The following is a 14,360-nucleotide window of genomic DNA, read 5'->3' as shown; positions in this document are numbered from 1 at the left end:
TGCACCGAGATGCGTATGACATTTAGTTTAAGGGCCGGAAAATGGCAGCAGCTAGTTCGCTGAGCAAAAAAAATAAAAAACCTTCCGAAATACCTAGTCAGTTCAGCAAACAAGATTTTTAGCCATCCTCAAAGACAAGGTGTTTTATCAAGAAATAGCCAAAGAGGAATGTCTAACAGCCTTTTACTCTCCGATAAAAATCAGCTCAGTCCCGTATCTGCACCAGAGGTTAATCAAGTGACTTGTTAAACATCATGTCCCTGGTTTCTATTCTTAAACCAGTTGTTTCTCTTGAAGCTGCCGTCACCTTGCCTCCCGCTTCCAAACCTGAAGAAGCCTCGTCCCGCCTCCTGAGAATATTCTTCCAGCTCAGGCAATTCCTCTGCCACTGACAGTTGCCAGCGCCTGGTGTCCCTCCATTGTTCCTGAAACAAGACCAATGTAACAAGACTTCATGTGCCTGCAGGTGTGTCCAAGGTACCCTATATCAATTAAAAGCAACACTGAATGCTAAGGTATTTCCAGACAAATCCTGCACACGCCAAAGTAAGTCAACAGATCCCTCTTAAGAGACAACTCACAGTTCTGTGACAAAGGACAAACAATCACAAAGGGACAAGAAGGAGTGAAGTCAACTGGTTATCTCTCAAATAGACTGGAGGTCAAAACCCAGAGTAGCCAAAGAACATAGGATTTTCTTTAATAAAATCAGGTAATATCATGAGAACTGAAATGAGAAAGCAACATGATAGGATATTTTCTAATGGCTGCGCTGTGCTCCTAATGACTGTTGTCTATGCAACGTCCTTATTAAAACACAAACCCAATCCTCTCAAACCACCCTATATTCAATCCTATCTATGGCCATCACCAACTTCCAAATCACCAGGTTACAAACGCAATTCTGGCTACAAAAACATACCTGTATGTTACTCAGTTCACCAGCAGGGATATCAAAGCACACCCCCTACCAAAAAAAAAAAAAAGGTGTTAGTTTTCCAAAGATATATCCAAGAACAGACACACACAACTCCAGATGAGCAGCACCTGCAATCACTCATACATGCTAAGTGTAGAATCCAGAAGAAACCAGAAATGGCAGAAAGCATGGTCTTTTGGGGGAAGCTTTTTAAAAGCCAAATTTAAAAAGCAGTTAAAACGCAAAAGCTCAAAACAAAACGCAGATTTCAAATGCTCTGTGCTGACAGCAGCATTGCCTGCAATCAGCCTGTCTGCTTAAAAGTAAAATAGGCATAATCTGGCCCCACACCTGCACAGAAAACAAGTGTCAAACACGTCAGCAGCCAGGCTGACAGTCAGGTGAACGCTGTACTTCTCAGGTCAGGCAGTCAGTCACTGCCCTACTCTACAGCTGCCTTTCCAGTGCAGTGGTTTATAGTGTCAGCACTAGCTTACAATGAAAGAATAAAGGTCACAACAACTACTCCTACTATATACATATTTCTGATGCTATTTTTTAAGAAAAGAATTCCTGCATTATCATTTAGGAACAATGTCTCCAAGTAAGTGTCTTTTAAAACACTCTACCAGCTTCAATGCTGCCTTTGTTTTTTAATAGTGTATACATAAACTGCAGTTTCAGAGGGCCTCGTGAGAGCTTACCATTTTCTGAGAAATAAGATTGCGTGGGGATAGGATGAAATCAACATTCCTATACTGGTACTTCAGAACTCCTGCCTCAAACACTGCAAAAGCTGGCCACATATGCACACACACACACAGTCCCTCCTTCCCCAAGGTTGGGCATTCTTACCGTCTTCCCCTTGAGGAAACGCATTGCAGATATTTTGTCATCTACTGCCTCACCAAGCTGTTCTTTCAGTCCCCGCCAGGCATAGCTCATGGTATGCACTTCTACTGAACACTTTAACACCATGGTCACAAAACCCTTCAGGAAACAATTAGAGAAAAACATTTACAAGACTGAACACAGTTGGACAGCCTGTAACTCACTAACTAATGAACCACACAATAACTTGTTATTGTAATGTAGTATTTAATCTTAAGAAATCAGCTTCCCAGAAGTGAAGCAACTAAAAGCCTCCTAAGAAGCTGAAGGCATCCATCTAACTGAGGATTGCCCATGGATATAAAGGCCAATAGCATTTCTGTATTTTATTGAATAAATGTGTGTCTGCTTCTGGCTACATACATAAGGTTACCGCTAGAAAACTGGTAAAAAACCTCCAAACTGATACAAGCAGCACAGCTCAGTCACATGCTATTTCCAAAATTGTGATACCATGCAATGAACTGGGCCAAGTTCTCCTTCAGTGTGACAGAAAAAGAAAGGGCTGTACTTTTCTTCCACCAAGATCTCTTTGAAATAAGGTAATCACATGCTAGGCTTACCTGAAATATGACAGAAATGTAAAAGCTTCCTGGGAAGGGAAAACTACAATAGCACAAACCAATCTATTACCTTGTAAAATGTCATTAGCTAAACTCTCTTAGAGAATCGAAGCCTTCTGTTGCTTAGATCTCTGGAGAAATTCTTTTAACTCTCATTACAAGAAAATTTACTAACTGATTTCAAGTTTCTCTGGTTTCCTGTAAGAGCTTCTTTCAGTCAGGGAACAAGCAACACACCAAGAGCTGAGGACAGCAGCTGTTCAGAAACCCTACTGAAAGAGCCTGAGAAGATGGCACATTTGGCCTGGATGCAAGCAATTCATTTATCCTTTCTTGTTAACACAGGTATAATGTTATTTACCGCAGTTGAGTTGAGTAAGGAGCGCTGCTGTATGTAAGATGCCCCAGAAATATGGGCTAGAGCTGCAGCCAGGGCAGCAACTGCCCCTTTCTCGTCTATGAGCTCTTGAGCAGATTTTCTGAAGTAGTCTACTGCAGAGGGAGGAACGGACTCCAACAACCTACATGGTGACAAAAGTTTAAAAGATCAGTAAAGGCCAGTGTGAAGTGCAGTCATGTTTAAGACATAGACTTCAGACAGCTTTCCAGATGAACGAAGTATCTCTAAAAGCCTTGGCTATCATGCTTACGCTTCACTGCTACTCACTCAACTCGGCACCTTCAGGATGCTGAATACCCACCTCCTCTGTTCATTAAGCCAAGCCTCTTGAAATATGTGTTCAAAACTGGGGGTGTACAACGTGGCATGTTTTGAGAGCACTGAGAAGATGAAAATATCAGCATTCTTAAGGCCGTACCCCAAGAAAGTGTTGCCAGTACACCCAAGGATCCCTTGCTTTTACTTCACAAGGAGGAGAAGCAAACCACTACAATCCTGCTGCTGGGCTGCGGCTAGGCACTCCCTGCTCTCAGTGCAAGCAGATTAAATTGGTTATTTCTGGGAGAGGCAGCAAAAACAAGATGGAAAACTGAGAACAACTACTTCTCCAATGCTATTTTTGGTACACCAGCAGTTCCCACTATTTTTCAGTATGCGGTGAACCCAACATCACACCCGTGATCTCCTTTACACTGGCCAAATGCTTGCTAATTAAAATAATGTCTGTGTATGTGATTTCCACCAACGGGACAGCAAATGTAAGCAGAGCTACATGGTATAAAAAACACAACCCTTGAGAATAAAATGATACAAAGGAACACGGGATGGGGTTACAACACCCTCATCACTGCAGAGTAATTTGTCATTGTACTAAGTATTGCTCTTTACATACTGCTACTGGATCATCTGAGTGGACAAAAAAAAAAAAAAAAAATCTGTGAGACAGTAATTCCCTGTTCCGCTACTGATTTCTGATTATAGAAATAAAGGTTAATTTTCGCAATAACTTAAAGAACATTATGTTCTATGAAAAGGTCTGTGTTCAAGCACACAGAAGGTAATTAATACCATCTTACAAAAGCAAGTCAGTATCCACATGCAAACCAGCTGACTTTTACAACATAGGCAAAGGCATGCTCACATACAGGTCTGATCCCACAAAGCTTTGCATTAACAGCATTGTTGTTGGTAAGACCTCTAGACATCTTTTAAGAACAGGCAAATAAACTTACTTTTTGGCATCATTACTTGAAGCTTTAATTACATCTGTAGCAGAGGGAACACCTATGCGCTTAAATGTAATCCCCTGAAATCAAGAGAACAAATGACAGTTGAATGTTTTTTCAGCACTCTACAACTCAACCCTACTTAAGTCACATTACTGTGGTCTCTAGTCACTGTTTAGAACACTAACACAGTCTTTACTTAATTTAAATTACTTCCAAAGCTAGAATAAAGCTTTTCTTTAAGTTCCTGCCTTTGTTAACCTGGATCTACTTTACATCAATTTACATGCAGATTGTAACGAAAGGTATGACCTCCTCAATGCATTCCTGTCACAGTCTGCCTGCTGACAGCAAGAGTACTGTCAACATGGAGAAACTCATGAGACATTAGAACAGGTTGATACAAAAGCATTTACAAATGCTTACCAAATATCAGCATTTTAGGCCTACAGGACTATGGTCCATAAGTCCAGTACTGGACTCCTAAGCAGCCCACAGTTACAAAGTCTAAGAACGGCAGAGTCTTTTTAGGAGCTGAGTGACTTTATTGAGCAGAGGTCTGAGTGAGGTACAACTCACCGCTTTGTGCTCAACTTGTTTCAGGAGATCTTCTTCTCTTCGCTGAAATAAACAAATGCAGATCCCAGTCCGGCCAGCTCGACCCGTACGTCCAGAACGATGGATGTAGGAATCAACATCCTTCAGAAATTCAGATTAACATGAGAAAACCTTATCAATTCAACTGTTGACATTTATACATTGTAAAAGAAAGTGCAAGCTAAATTCTAATTCAGAAGCCTGAGTGATACATTACGTCTCTATACCCAAACTTATAGCTCAGGTTTGCCTACGCTACCCTGCTCAAGGTTTGCTGCCTCAGGTTTAACAAACACTACTAACATAAGGGTTTGGGTTTTTTTAATTAAAAGCTCCACTGACAGTTCAAAAGAAGAAAAAGGCAGCAGAAGTATTTTAGAATTGTTATGAAACTCAACATTCAGAAGGGATCCAGTAATGCTGAAACAACATCAAAAGCTCTCTTATGACTTTTCAGAGTAACTGAAAACCATCACTTTTACTTTAATCAAAGCTCAAAACATGAAAGCTTAACTAGCAAAATCTAGGCCTGCATTTACAAAAAATCCACTTCATTTGTGAATCAGAACATACTTCTGGTGAAACAGATAAATAACCCACTGTTCTGTCACAAAAAAAAGAACAAATTACAATTTTAGTTTCCCCTAATGACTTACTTTTGGTGGTGAACACTGTATAACAAGGTCAACCTCAGGAATATCCAAACCACGGGCAGCTACGTTTGTTGCAATCAGAACTTCAAACACACCAGTTCTAAAGCCTTTTAATGTAATTTCCCTCTGTTTCTGTGGAATGTCACCATGCAATGACTGGGCATCCTGTCAGTGAAACAAACAAACAATTAGCATGTCATTTAACAGGGGAATCTAGGCTGCAGTATCTAAAGACGTTTAATTACAAACCCCAAAATATTGTACAGAGCCACAGAAAATAATTACACAGCTAATAACCAAAGGAATATAAAGCATCCTACTTTGTGGTTTGATCTTTCTCTGGGACAGTCACACTCATAGGCAGTCATTTTACCATAACGTTATTATTTGTAGTATACCAAGAGCAAGGTGTACAATTTGCAGTCTGCCATGCCAAAAGGGCCCACTTCAGCTTGCACTTCCATGGAACAAACGGAAGCAACTTTACGTAAGCAGTGCTTGACAACAGCTAGCAAGATACTTTGTTCCCTTCCCTGGAAAGCCATCCCAAAACCCACGGAAGCTGAAGTGAGGTTTTCAAGGCATTCCCAAACCCTACAGGTGATCTGAACAACCTCCATGTTTAATGGCACAAGAGACAGACCAAGCATTTGACAAGGAGAAAGGGCAGAGTCACAGGCTGAGAATTCAAAAAAAGTAACATGATAGAGCAGAACTTACTGGTGTCAGAGAAAAACACATCACATACTGACAAAAGAACAAAGTCATTGGATTTACTGTGAAATCAGCAGGGCCAACAGGCAAAAATTGTTGATGCAAGATTTTAATGTGGATGGTACATGACATTTATCAAATACTGAGCAAACCATGTATTCCCACCACTGTTCTTTCTCCATAAATTAGTATTTAGTATCAAACAGGATTTTCTCTGAAAAAAATCCAGCACCTTTCCCCACATTTGAAAACAGGGTAATAATTCAACCAAGCATAGCAAAGCTGCTCGATGTATCACCCGAGTTCTGAAAAAAACTATTAAATGACCTTCCAAGTGCAACAAGACATTCCATGCTGCTATATTAGTTGGATTTTCCTGAATACTGACTGCTCAAAGAATAAACACCATTAAGAGATGGGAATCCGACAAGCACACTAATGAGATGGAATATGTGCACTATACTAGCTCCTGATTATTACCATTATTACGATCTCCTGGTTATTCAGCATAAGCTGCTTATTTTCCCTTGATCCTGTCCTGCATGATTTTAATTTAAGTAATAAATTCATAATCACAGCCAAGAAGGTATTTTAACTGCAAAGCTCTACTTTTAGAAACAGCTTTCATAAGTCTCAAAACCACCCACAGAAACAACTTCATCCACACAGTTGCAGCCTCCTATTTATTTCAGGGCATTCAACCTCTGAACATCCGTAACTGCTGCTCTCCTTTCAGACCCCAGTACCTGTTTGAGTGAAGCGTTCATAGCCAGTTCATTTGCTTCCCTTTTGGTCTCACAAAAAACAATGGTCCGCCCATGGCTGCCACTGTAGACTTGAATGATATCGCCAAGAACTCCTGCTCTCTGAGACGAGCGGCACTGTATAGCCAAGTGCTGTTTGGGAAAGAAGCACGATAAGCATTCATGTTAAATCTAAGCCACACACAGGACAGACAAAAATAAATGCAGAAGGAAATTATTTTTTAAGCTTGCAAACTACTGTCCCCATACGAAAGCTTTGTTTGAAAAAAATTGTATGTCAATCATGTGACAAGACATTGCACACCCTGATTTGTAAAGTCAATGCAGAACCCATTTCATCCAGGCCATGTGCTCTCAGGACCTGTCCTGCTCTGCAGCAGAATCACTCACTTCCACAGTCATGGCAGTTCTCTGAGTCTTCTTTCCAATCAGGTCAATCTGTTCATATTCATCTTTCATGTATTTTTTTGCGACATCATATACCCATCGTGGACAAGTTGCAGAAAACAGCAGTGTCTGGGGGTTGTTTTCAGAACCTGGAAAAAAATGACACCGATTTCAGTCGTCACAACAGACTCTGAAACTTGAGAACTGATAAAAAAGCAACAGAGCTGTTCTCAAGTTGAGAGGTTTGTATGTGCAGTAAGTCAGCTACAGTAAAACTCAGAAGCAATGAAAACATTTTTAATGTCGTTTAGACACCAAAGGCAAAGTTACAGTAATTTTAACTGGCCCAAACGGAATCCTTCATCCTGCCTGAGAAGAAATACAAGACACATTTCCAGATCATCTGCTAAAAATGATTTAGACTGTGCCTGAAGTCCTCCCGCATACCTGAAAGAGCTCTTGTCTCAATCCCTCCTTTCCTGGTATTCCAATACTATCTGTCAACAGTATGGCTGTGTGCAAAAGAAACAGGCAGGCTAAAAAGGACACTCTGCAGACCAGGCGGAGGAATTATATGACTAGATAGATTACTCCAGGTAAGAACAGTTTAACAAACAGTATTTTGAAAAAGTTTTAGCTACCTTCTTACCTCCACAAGATCAGACAGAAAGAAACACACATTGCTAAAGAACACATATGATTCCCTACAATTTATTTTCCAGTCATGAAGAAAACTTTTAAGACTGAATAGTTACAACAATTCTTCCAAAACCTATACAGATTTCCTTTTTCAGAAGATTATCTGTACTTTTTGGCTGTCAGGACAAACACTGACTCCACAGAAAGGGGAGAACATAAACCAAGTAAAAACAACAGTGGCTGTATTGGGTCAAACCGAAGATCCATGAAGCTCACGTACTATTTCCAACAGCAGTCAAGTGTAGTTAACCAAGATATGAAGAAACTCTCCCAGTAATCAGATTTTTGTGGCTTCCAGAGCTAGAAGTGATAACCTTGCCTCTAGTAATCCCTGGTATTTCTACTTCCAGTAATTCATCAAGTCACTTTTCAAAACTTTTGGGATTAGTACAATTTGGCGAAGAATTTCACACTATTAAAATAACCTCCTTCTGCTCTGTACCTGGTAACTGGTGGCTTTGCTAAATGCGCACTGCATCATAAAAGGGCAAATATACTCCCTAGCTGTCAACTTTGTGTGAAGACGAGTGTACAGACGTGTCATAACGCTAAACCTATGCTCAGTCATCTCTCTCAGGATGAAGACCACTAGGGCTTAGGGAGTTGGGTTGGGTTTGTTGCTTTTTTGCCCCTTTTTCCCCACCTCCTTCCAGAGATGCCATTCCAGCCCTTCAGCCATCTGTCATCTTGCTTTCAACCTTTTCCAGTTCTACCTCACCCTTTTCTCTGAGGTCTGATACTAGCATTGCACACAAAGGATTCAAGCTGGGGGTGCACCAGCAGTTTTCAAAGTAGCATAACTGTGTTTTCTGCACTGTCCCCTATTCCTCTCCTGATGTCCAAATTTACCTTTTTTATAAGCACATCCTAAGATTTCTTCCACCTGTTCAGCAAAGCCCATGTCTAACATGTGATCAACTTCATCCAAAACAACGTGCTTCACACTGGAAAGTTCCAGCTTGCTATTCTGAATGTGGTCTTTGATCCGTCCAGGAGTTCCCACTAGAATATCAATGCCACTTTTAAGGAGATCAACTGGAAGACAGAAGAATAAGGACAGTGTCAGAACGCCAAGAGACAACAAGGTAAAAAGTTACCAGTATACAGCAACACTTCTAATTTTAGAAGCAAAAAGTTACTGCCCTTCACTGTCATCTCTGAAGCACTACATTCACTCTATGTAACAAACAAGTAAGCTAAATGGCAGTCCAAGTTGCTCTGTCATGAATACCAGCTAAACCACAAGCAAAATTACAGTAAGATACGCCAATTTCCAAGCAGCAATCAGCTGGCATTAGAAACCTCCAGAGCATTATTACAAAAAAACGCTTCAGTTTTTCAGCTAAATTATTTTTCACAGCTACCTCTGGAGACAGACAGAGCCATACATACATACACAGCTCGCTCTTTTCCTTGGACAGTTGTCTAGTCCCAGTAAATATCCACACAAAAACCACACAAACATGTAATAAAGAAGAAACTAAAAGGACTAGTCATTTTGCAGACCTTCAACCATTCTTTTAAATAAAGATTTATTGGAATTAAAATAATTCAACCCAGGTTGTATGCTTCCTTTGAAAGCAATGTCATGCTTTCTGACTGAAGTGAAATTCTGAGGGGGGAAAAAAAGCCAGTTTTATTCATGGAATGCCTTTGGAGAAAAGTCAACTCTAATCCAGTAGTAATTCCTTAGCATTTACTTACGCTGTGCTTTATATGGAGTCCCTCCATAAAAACAAGCCACTGACAGTTTCCTGGTGAGATTCTTGAAGTCTCTGGCTACCTGAGTGGCCAGTTCCCTGGTTGGAACAAGAACCAGAACCTGGAAAGATTGAAAAAGAGACAAAATGCAGCAGTACTTGGGAGAGGGTGCTGGGATAAATGGGTTTACTTCACATCAAACAGCTTGTACTCCCAATCTTATTCTATACTTGTTGCAGAGTTGCCCACAGCTCCCCACCATCCCAGCAACATTTCCTACCACCTGGAGCCTGTAAACTGGCCTCATAGCCAGCAAGAAGAAACAAGACAAAGCATTATAAGATAACTGATATGTAGAACAGCAATATTTTTTTTTAAGTTAATGCCAGATAAAATAGACACTTCAGTAACATTACCGAGGACAATGAAGGTGCAGTTCAGCATGAAAGGATAGGAACTGTCACTAAAAATTTGAACTAGTAAGATCTTAAAAGATACATAGCATGATGCATTCTAGCCACGTATCCTCCTTCTCCACCCACCTGCCTTCCTCCAGTACCTATCCTTCACCTCTCCATTTCTTTAAGAATTAAACAATAAAACAAAGAGCTGAATACTTCTCTAGAAATCTTTCAGACAACAAGATTTTTAAACTTATTTTGCCTTTAAGGTTAATAAAAGGATGAAGTAGGCAACAAATTTGCAGACTACAGCAGTTTTTCAGTCTATTGATAAATATATACACTTCATTTGCATGGGAATATATCTGATCACAGACACCTGGTTACCAATCCCATCTCATACTTAAGAAGAAATGTAAACACCACTTGCATCCATTAGGTTGAGTCTCCAGACATGAGGGAAAAAAAAACAAACCAAAAGCCTTCAATTATTACCATGGAATTTACAGTGAGAAACAACCTCAGTGAAGAGAGACAAGTCCAGCTGACTCAACTGCTCCCTCAGAAGAGCCAAGGAATTGAACCCCAAAGCCTCACGTCAACTTCTTGAGGACAGCAGTCGGGAAGTACACTAGCTACTGCTGCAGTGCCCTGACCACTCTCCCAAATTCAGTCACAAGGAATCCTAAACGTGAAACGTGTTATCACTGTGATGTTGCAAAATTTCTATCACACTGTAGCTCCTGATCTGAAGAAAGCATTCATTATTACAAACACGAAAAAGGAGAAAGAAATCCCAAACAAAAGCCCTCAAGGCAATTACAAAATCTCCCTCAAAAACTGCCATATCCTAAGGTTTTGGTGTTAACCCTTAAGCGGCAAGTTACTTTTGGTGCACGGCCTCTTCTTCCATCTTGTGAGACACTCTGAAGTTTTTCAGTCAGAGGAAGAGCAAAAGAAAAGGTTTTCCCGGTTCCTGTTCGAGCTTGAGCAATTACATCTTTGCCATCATATATGGGCTGAAAAGTCCTCACTTGCACAGGGAACAGGTATTTTATGCCTTGAGCTGTAAAATAATCCAAAAAGATTACACTGAAAGGTGAACAAACAGCTAGAAGCCCTCATATATAACTAGACCAAATGTGTAAAGCACATCATGTCAAATCCTGTACACAACAGCAGATGCAACTTAAAAGAAAACCGCGTATCTTTGACTCCTACTCTAGATCAAAAGGTACTTCCCTCCCCTCAAATACACATCTGAGTACCCACGATGAAATACAGCCACCTTTTTGTGAAGTTTGGCATAAGACAACAGGAGAGGAAGAAAAAAAAAAAAAAAAAAAAACCAAACCCAAACACCAACATGCTTTTTCTGATACAGTCCAAGATTTTATGGTAGCTTAGTTTTGAAGGTGGTGGAGGAGGTAAAGGTGTTTGTTTCAAAACATTCTAAAACTTCAGAGATTTTGCACAGTGGAAGTGAAACAATCCATCCAAGATAAACTTCTGAGCAAAGAAAACATAAAGGAACAAGGAGAGTTTTGTGTGAGGAACAAGAATCGTACAGCTTCCCAGAGAACAATAACTCTATAGCGATTACTTCCTCAACAAAACTAATCAAGAAGCAGTATCAAAATGCCCAAAAGTATGAGAGCAATCATAGACAACCTGTACACAGAAACCAAATAGTCTTCACATAGAAACCACCATTTCACTTATTTAAGAAGCAATATTGTAGACAGCAGATATGGGAACTGAAGTAAAGATACACAGTAAGTGGAATGATACTGATGAGAAGAGAAACCCTGACTCTAGAATGTGCATCTAGGAATAACCATGTGGAAGAATAAACTTGCCTTAAGGCACCTGAAACTGAACAAAACAGAAACTTTGTTCCTACCAGCAGCAGCAGACTCTTTGAATCTACAGTGACTGCTCATGTGCATATTCTTACGACACAATAAATGTAAGACTACTTAGGACAATTTACCCTTGGCTTTTATCTCTGCTTATACAGAAAACCGAGTGCAGTTCTGGACATTTACAGAAATTTATTTTACCACACTAACTAACCTTTGAGAAGGCTGATGGTGTTTTGGGAGAGAGGAAAATTGGAGAAGGCGCCTTCTTTCGCTTCTTCTGTCAGCTCCTAACAGAATAAAAGAAAAAAACTTTATTGACCGTAAGAGATGAGTAAATAACATACCCTACGCAGACACATAAGAAAAGCTGTGCGTTTGTTTTACCACTGCAATTTTACCAGCTACCTCCTTTATGTTTAAAAAAAAAAGAAAACCCTTGCAATACAGGTACTTCACAAACAAAAATGTCACCATAGTGTAAAGTGGGAAACTTGAACCCAGCTACCCTGTGTTGGAAAAGACAAACTGACACAGGCTGCACTACCCAGTGTGACAGAATTCCTACAAGCAAATCCTGGGTTTACATCAGTCTTATGCAAAGACTTCCTGCCTAAGGTCTTCCTGCCCTCATTACCTGCAACATCTTGTTCAAAACCATGGTATTGCTACCTGATCCCTAATTCAGATATAGCTGCACCACCTTTCAAGACCCATAGCAAACAAAAGGGAACAACTGCCCTTTCCGTGTGATCTTACTGCATGGGGCACATATGCTTGGCAAGTCAGGAAAGGGAAACTACTTGTTAAAAATCTTAACTGGAGTCCACTGAAATAATTAGAAAACTTTTTTTCACTGCAAAACGTATCTGCTGTCACAATTCACTGTGTGAAGCAGGAATTTCCCTCTAAATCACACCTACTGGGTAGACTACACAAACAGCTTCTGAACTTAGCACGCCAGTAGATACTTAAAACTCACAATTTAGCTTCTGTTTCAAAGATCTAAGAGATCACATCATTACACCCCATGTACAAGAAGCATTCTCTTGATACACATTCCTATCTTAAACACAAGAGAGAAAACTACCCACAGAAGGCCCTATACAGGGGAAGGCAAGCTGCAGAGCCCTCTCATACACATGTGCAAGGCCAAGGGTGGAAATCAGAACAGGGAGAACTCCAGCAGCAGGAACTCGAGAGGATAACCTTGACCTTCCCTTACAGGACACCTTGCCAAATACTTCATCAAAGGGCCTGCCAGCAGACAACATCGTCACAGCATAAAGCAGTGCACGTTTCTGGGATGGTAACTACCTGTGTAGCAGGGAAAAATGCTTGTGTGGCTAAACACAAAACAAATTGCTACGTGAAGACGAGCTAGCACACGGAAACTGCTTCCTACTACTAGCTAGTGTCCTCCACTGCTATTCCGAACGGCTTGACATTTACCACGAGGGAAAAAGCACAATATGAGGAGAGACAGCTACCACTCGTTGCCACGCTCCACTCATCCATCCGCAGCTTGGGTGGAAAGGGGCGTGATGCTGGGCGCTCCCCGACACACAGCACCGGGTGCCGTAAATCCAAGGGGAACGTTGGCAAACGCTGCCTATAAGAGCGGTCCCCACAGCCCTCACACCTCAAGCCTCCCCACAGCACCCTGTATGAGTTAAGCCCGCTCGTTACCAGCGGGGCTTTAATTAAGCAAGACCCTGGCAGAGTGCTAGTACCTCCTCATCGCTGTCCTGCTCTCCAGCGGCCGCATCGCCGGACACGCTCTGGGCTGCTGGGGACGTCTCATCGTGGCTTACAGCAGAGAAAAGTTTCACCGTCTGCTCTGACCCGTTGCTCCTCTCCTTGACGTTTTTTGTCTTCTTGGGCAGGGGGGGTTCAAGCTCATCGTCAACCAGCTCGCTCTCCTCAGGCTGGGCCTGCTCGCCCTCGGCCTTCCCGCGCCGCTTCAGCTGCTTCTCCCGGGTCTCCTTCTGGCGAGGGAAAGCAGGCGTTACACGGAGAAACCACCGCTCTCCGTTACGCCCTGCTCTGTTACCCGCCCCGGCGGCACCGCGCCGCACAAAATGGCCGCCCCCGCGGCGGCACATGGCGGGGGGCCGCCCGCTCTCACCTTGCCCTTCCTCTGGCGGCCGCGGCGCACCGACTCGTCGCCCGCCGGCGCCTGGGGCTCGGCGGGGTCGTCGTCGGCGGGGGCAGCGGCGGCGGGCATCGCGGGCGGCTGCTCTCCGAGGAGATGCGCGGCCACGCTGCTCTCGCTCGTCTGGCAGCGGCGGCCCCAAGCCCCGCGGTCAGCCCCGGCGCGCAGGAAGCCAGGGGCGGCGAGCGGGCGGAGCGGGCCGCGGGGCGGCAGCGCCGCCTTCGCCAGCAGCAGCAGCAGCAGCGGCGGCGGCGAGCTCGTCCCGGGGCCGCACAGCCAGCCCAGCCGCCGCCGGTCGCTGAGCGGAGGGACCGCAGGGACGCCGAGGCGAGCTGCGCGGCCCCACACCGCCCCCATGCAGCCGCTGCCCCAGCCCGGGCCCGCCCCTTCCGCCGCCGCCGATCCCGTTCCGGGCGGCGGGCCCGCCT

The 14,360-nt window shown here is 42.8% G+C and overlaps 1 protein-coding gene across 1 annotated transcript; it reads right to left on the bottom strand.

Moving 5' to 3' along the window:
- Positions 1 to 128: 128 nt before the first annotated feature.
- Positions 129 to 14,326, bottom strand: LOC104356629 (nucleolar RNA helicase 2). The gene is made up of 15 exons (XM_032994579.2): positions 13,906 to 14,326; positions 13,511 to 13,765; positions 11,992 to 12,067; positions 10,803 to 10,981; positions 9,518 to 9,635; positions 8,663 to 8,848; positions 7,118 to 7,263; positions 6,710 to 6,859; positions 5,253 to 5,414; positions 4,579 to 4,698; positions 4,006 to 4,079; positions 2,735 to 2,894; positions 1,775 to 1,909; positions 923 to 967; positions 129 to 425 (listed from the first exon to the last, which is right to left on the bottom strand). Exons 1-15 carry the CDS (start codon positions 14,287 to 14,289, stop codon positions 246 to 248), a joined length of 2,370 nt encoding a protein of 789 aa, XP_032850470.2. The 5' UTR covers positions 14,290 to 14,326; the 3' UTR covers positions 129 to 245.
- Between the last annotated feature and the right edge of the window lie 34 nt (positions 14,327 to 14,360).

This window comes from Tyto alba, unplaced genomic scaffold (assembly GCF_018691265.1).
Source record: "Tyto alba isolate M040663 unplaced genomic scaffold, T.alba_DEE_v4.0 Super-Scaffold_1, whole genome shotgun sequence".
Lineage (NCBI taxonomy): Eukaryota > Metazoa > Chordata > Aves > Strigiformes > Tytonidae > Tyto > Tyto alba.
Note: the sequence above shows the minus strand (reverse complement) of the source record. Positions and strands in the feature narration are given on the sequence as shown.

Bases quoted from the DNA above. Each gene is read 5' to 3' on its own strand.
- LOC104356629 (XM_032994579.2), bottom strand. From the start codon at position 14,289: ATGGGGGCGGTGTGGGGCCGCGCAGCTCGCCTCGGCGTCCCTGCGGTC. The intron at 5,415-6,709 runs GTACTGGGGTCT...TTTCACTGACAG, and splicing joins TGAACGCTTCACTCAAACAG to GATGCCCAGTCATTGCATGG. The intron at 1,910-2,734 runs GTAAATAACATT...TGTTTCCTGAAG, and splicing joins CCTTACTCAACTCAACTGCG to GGTTTTGTGACCATGGTGTT.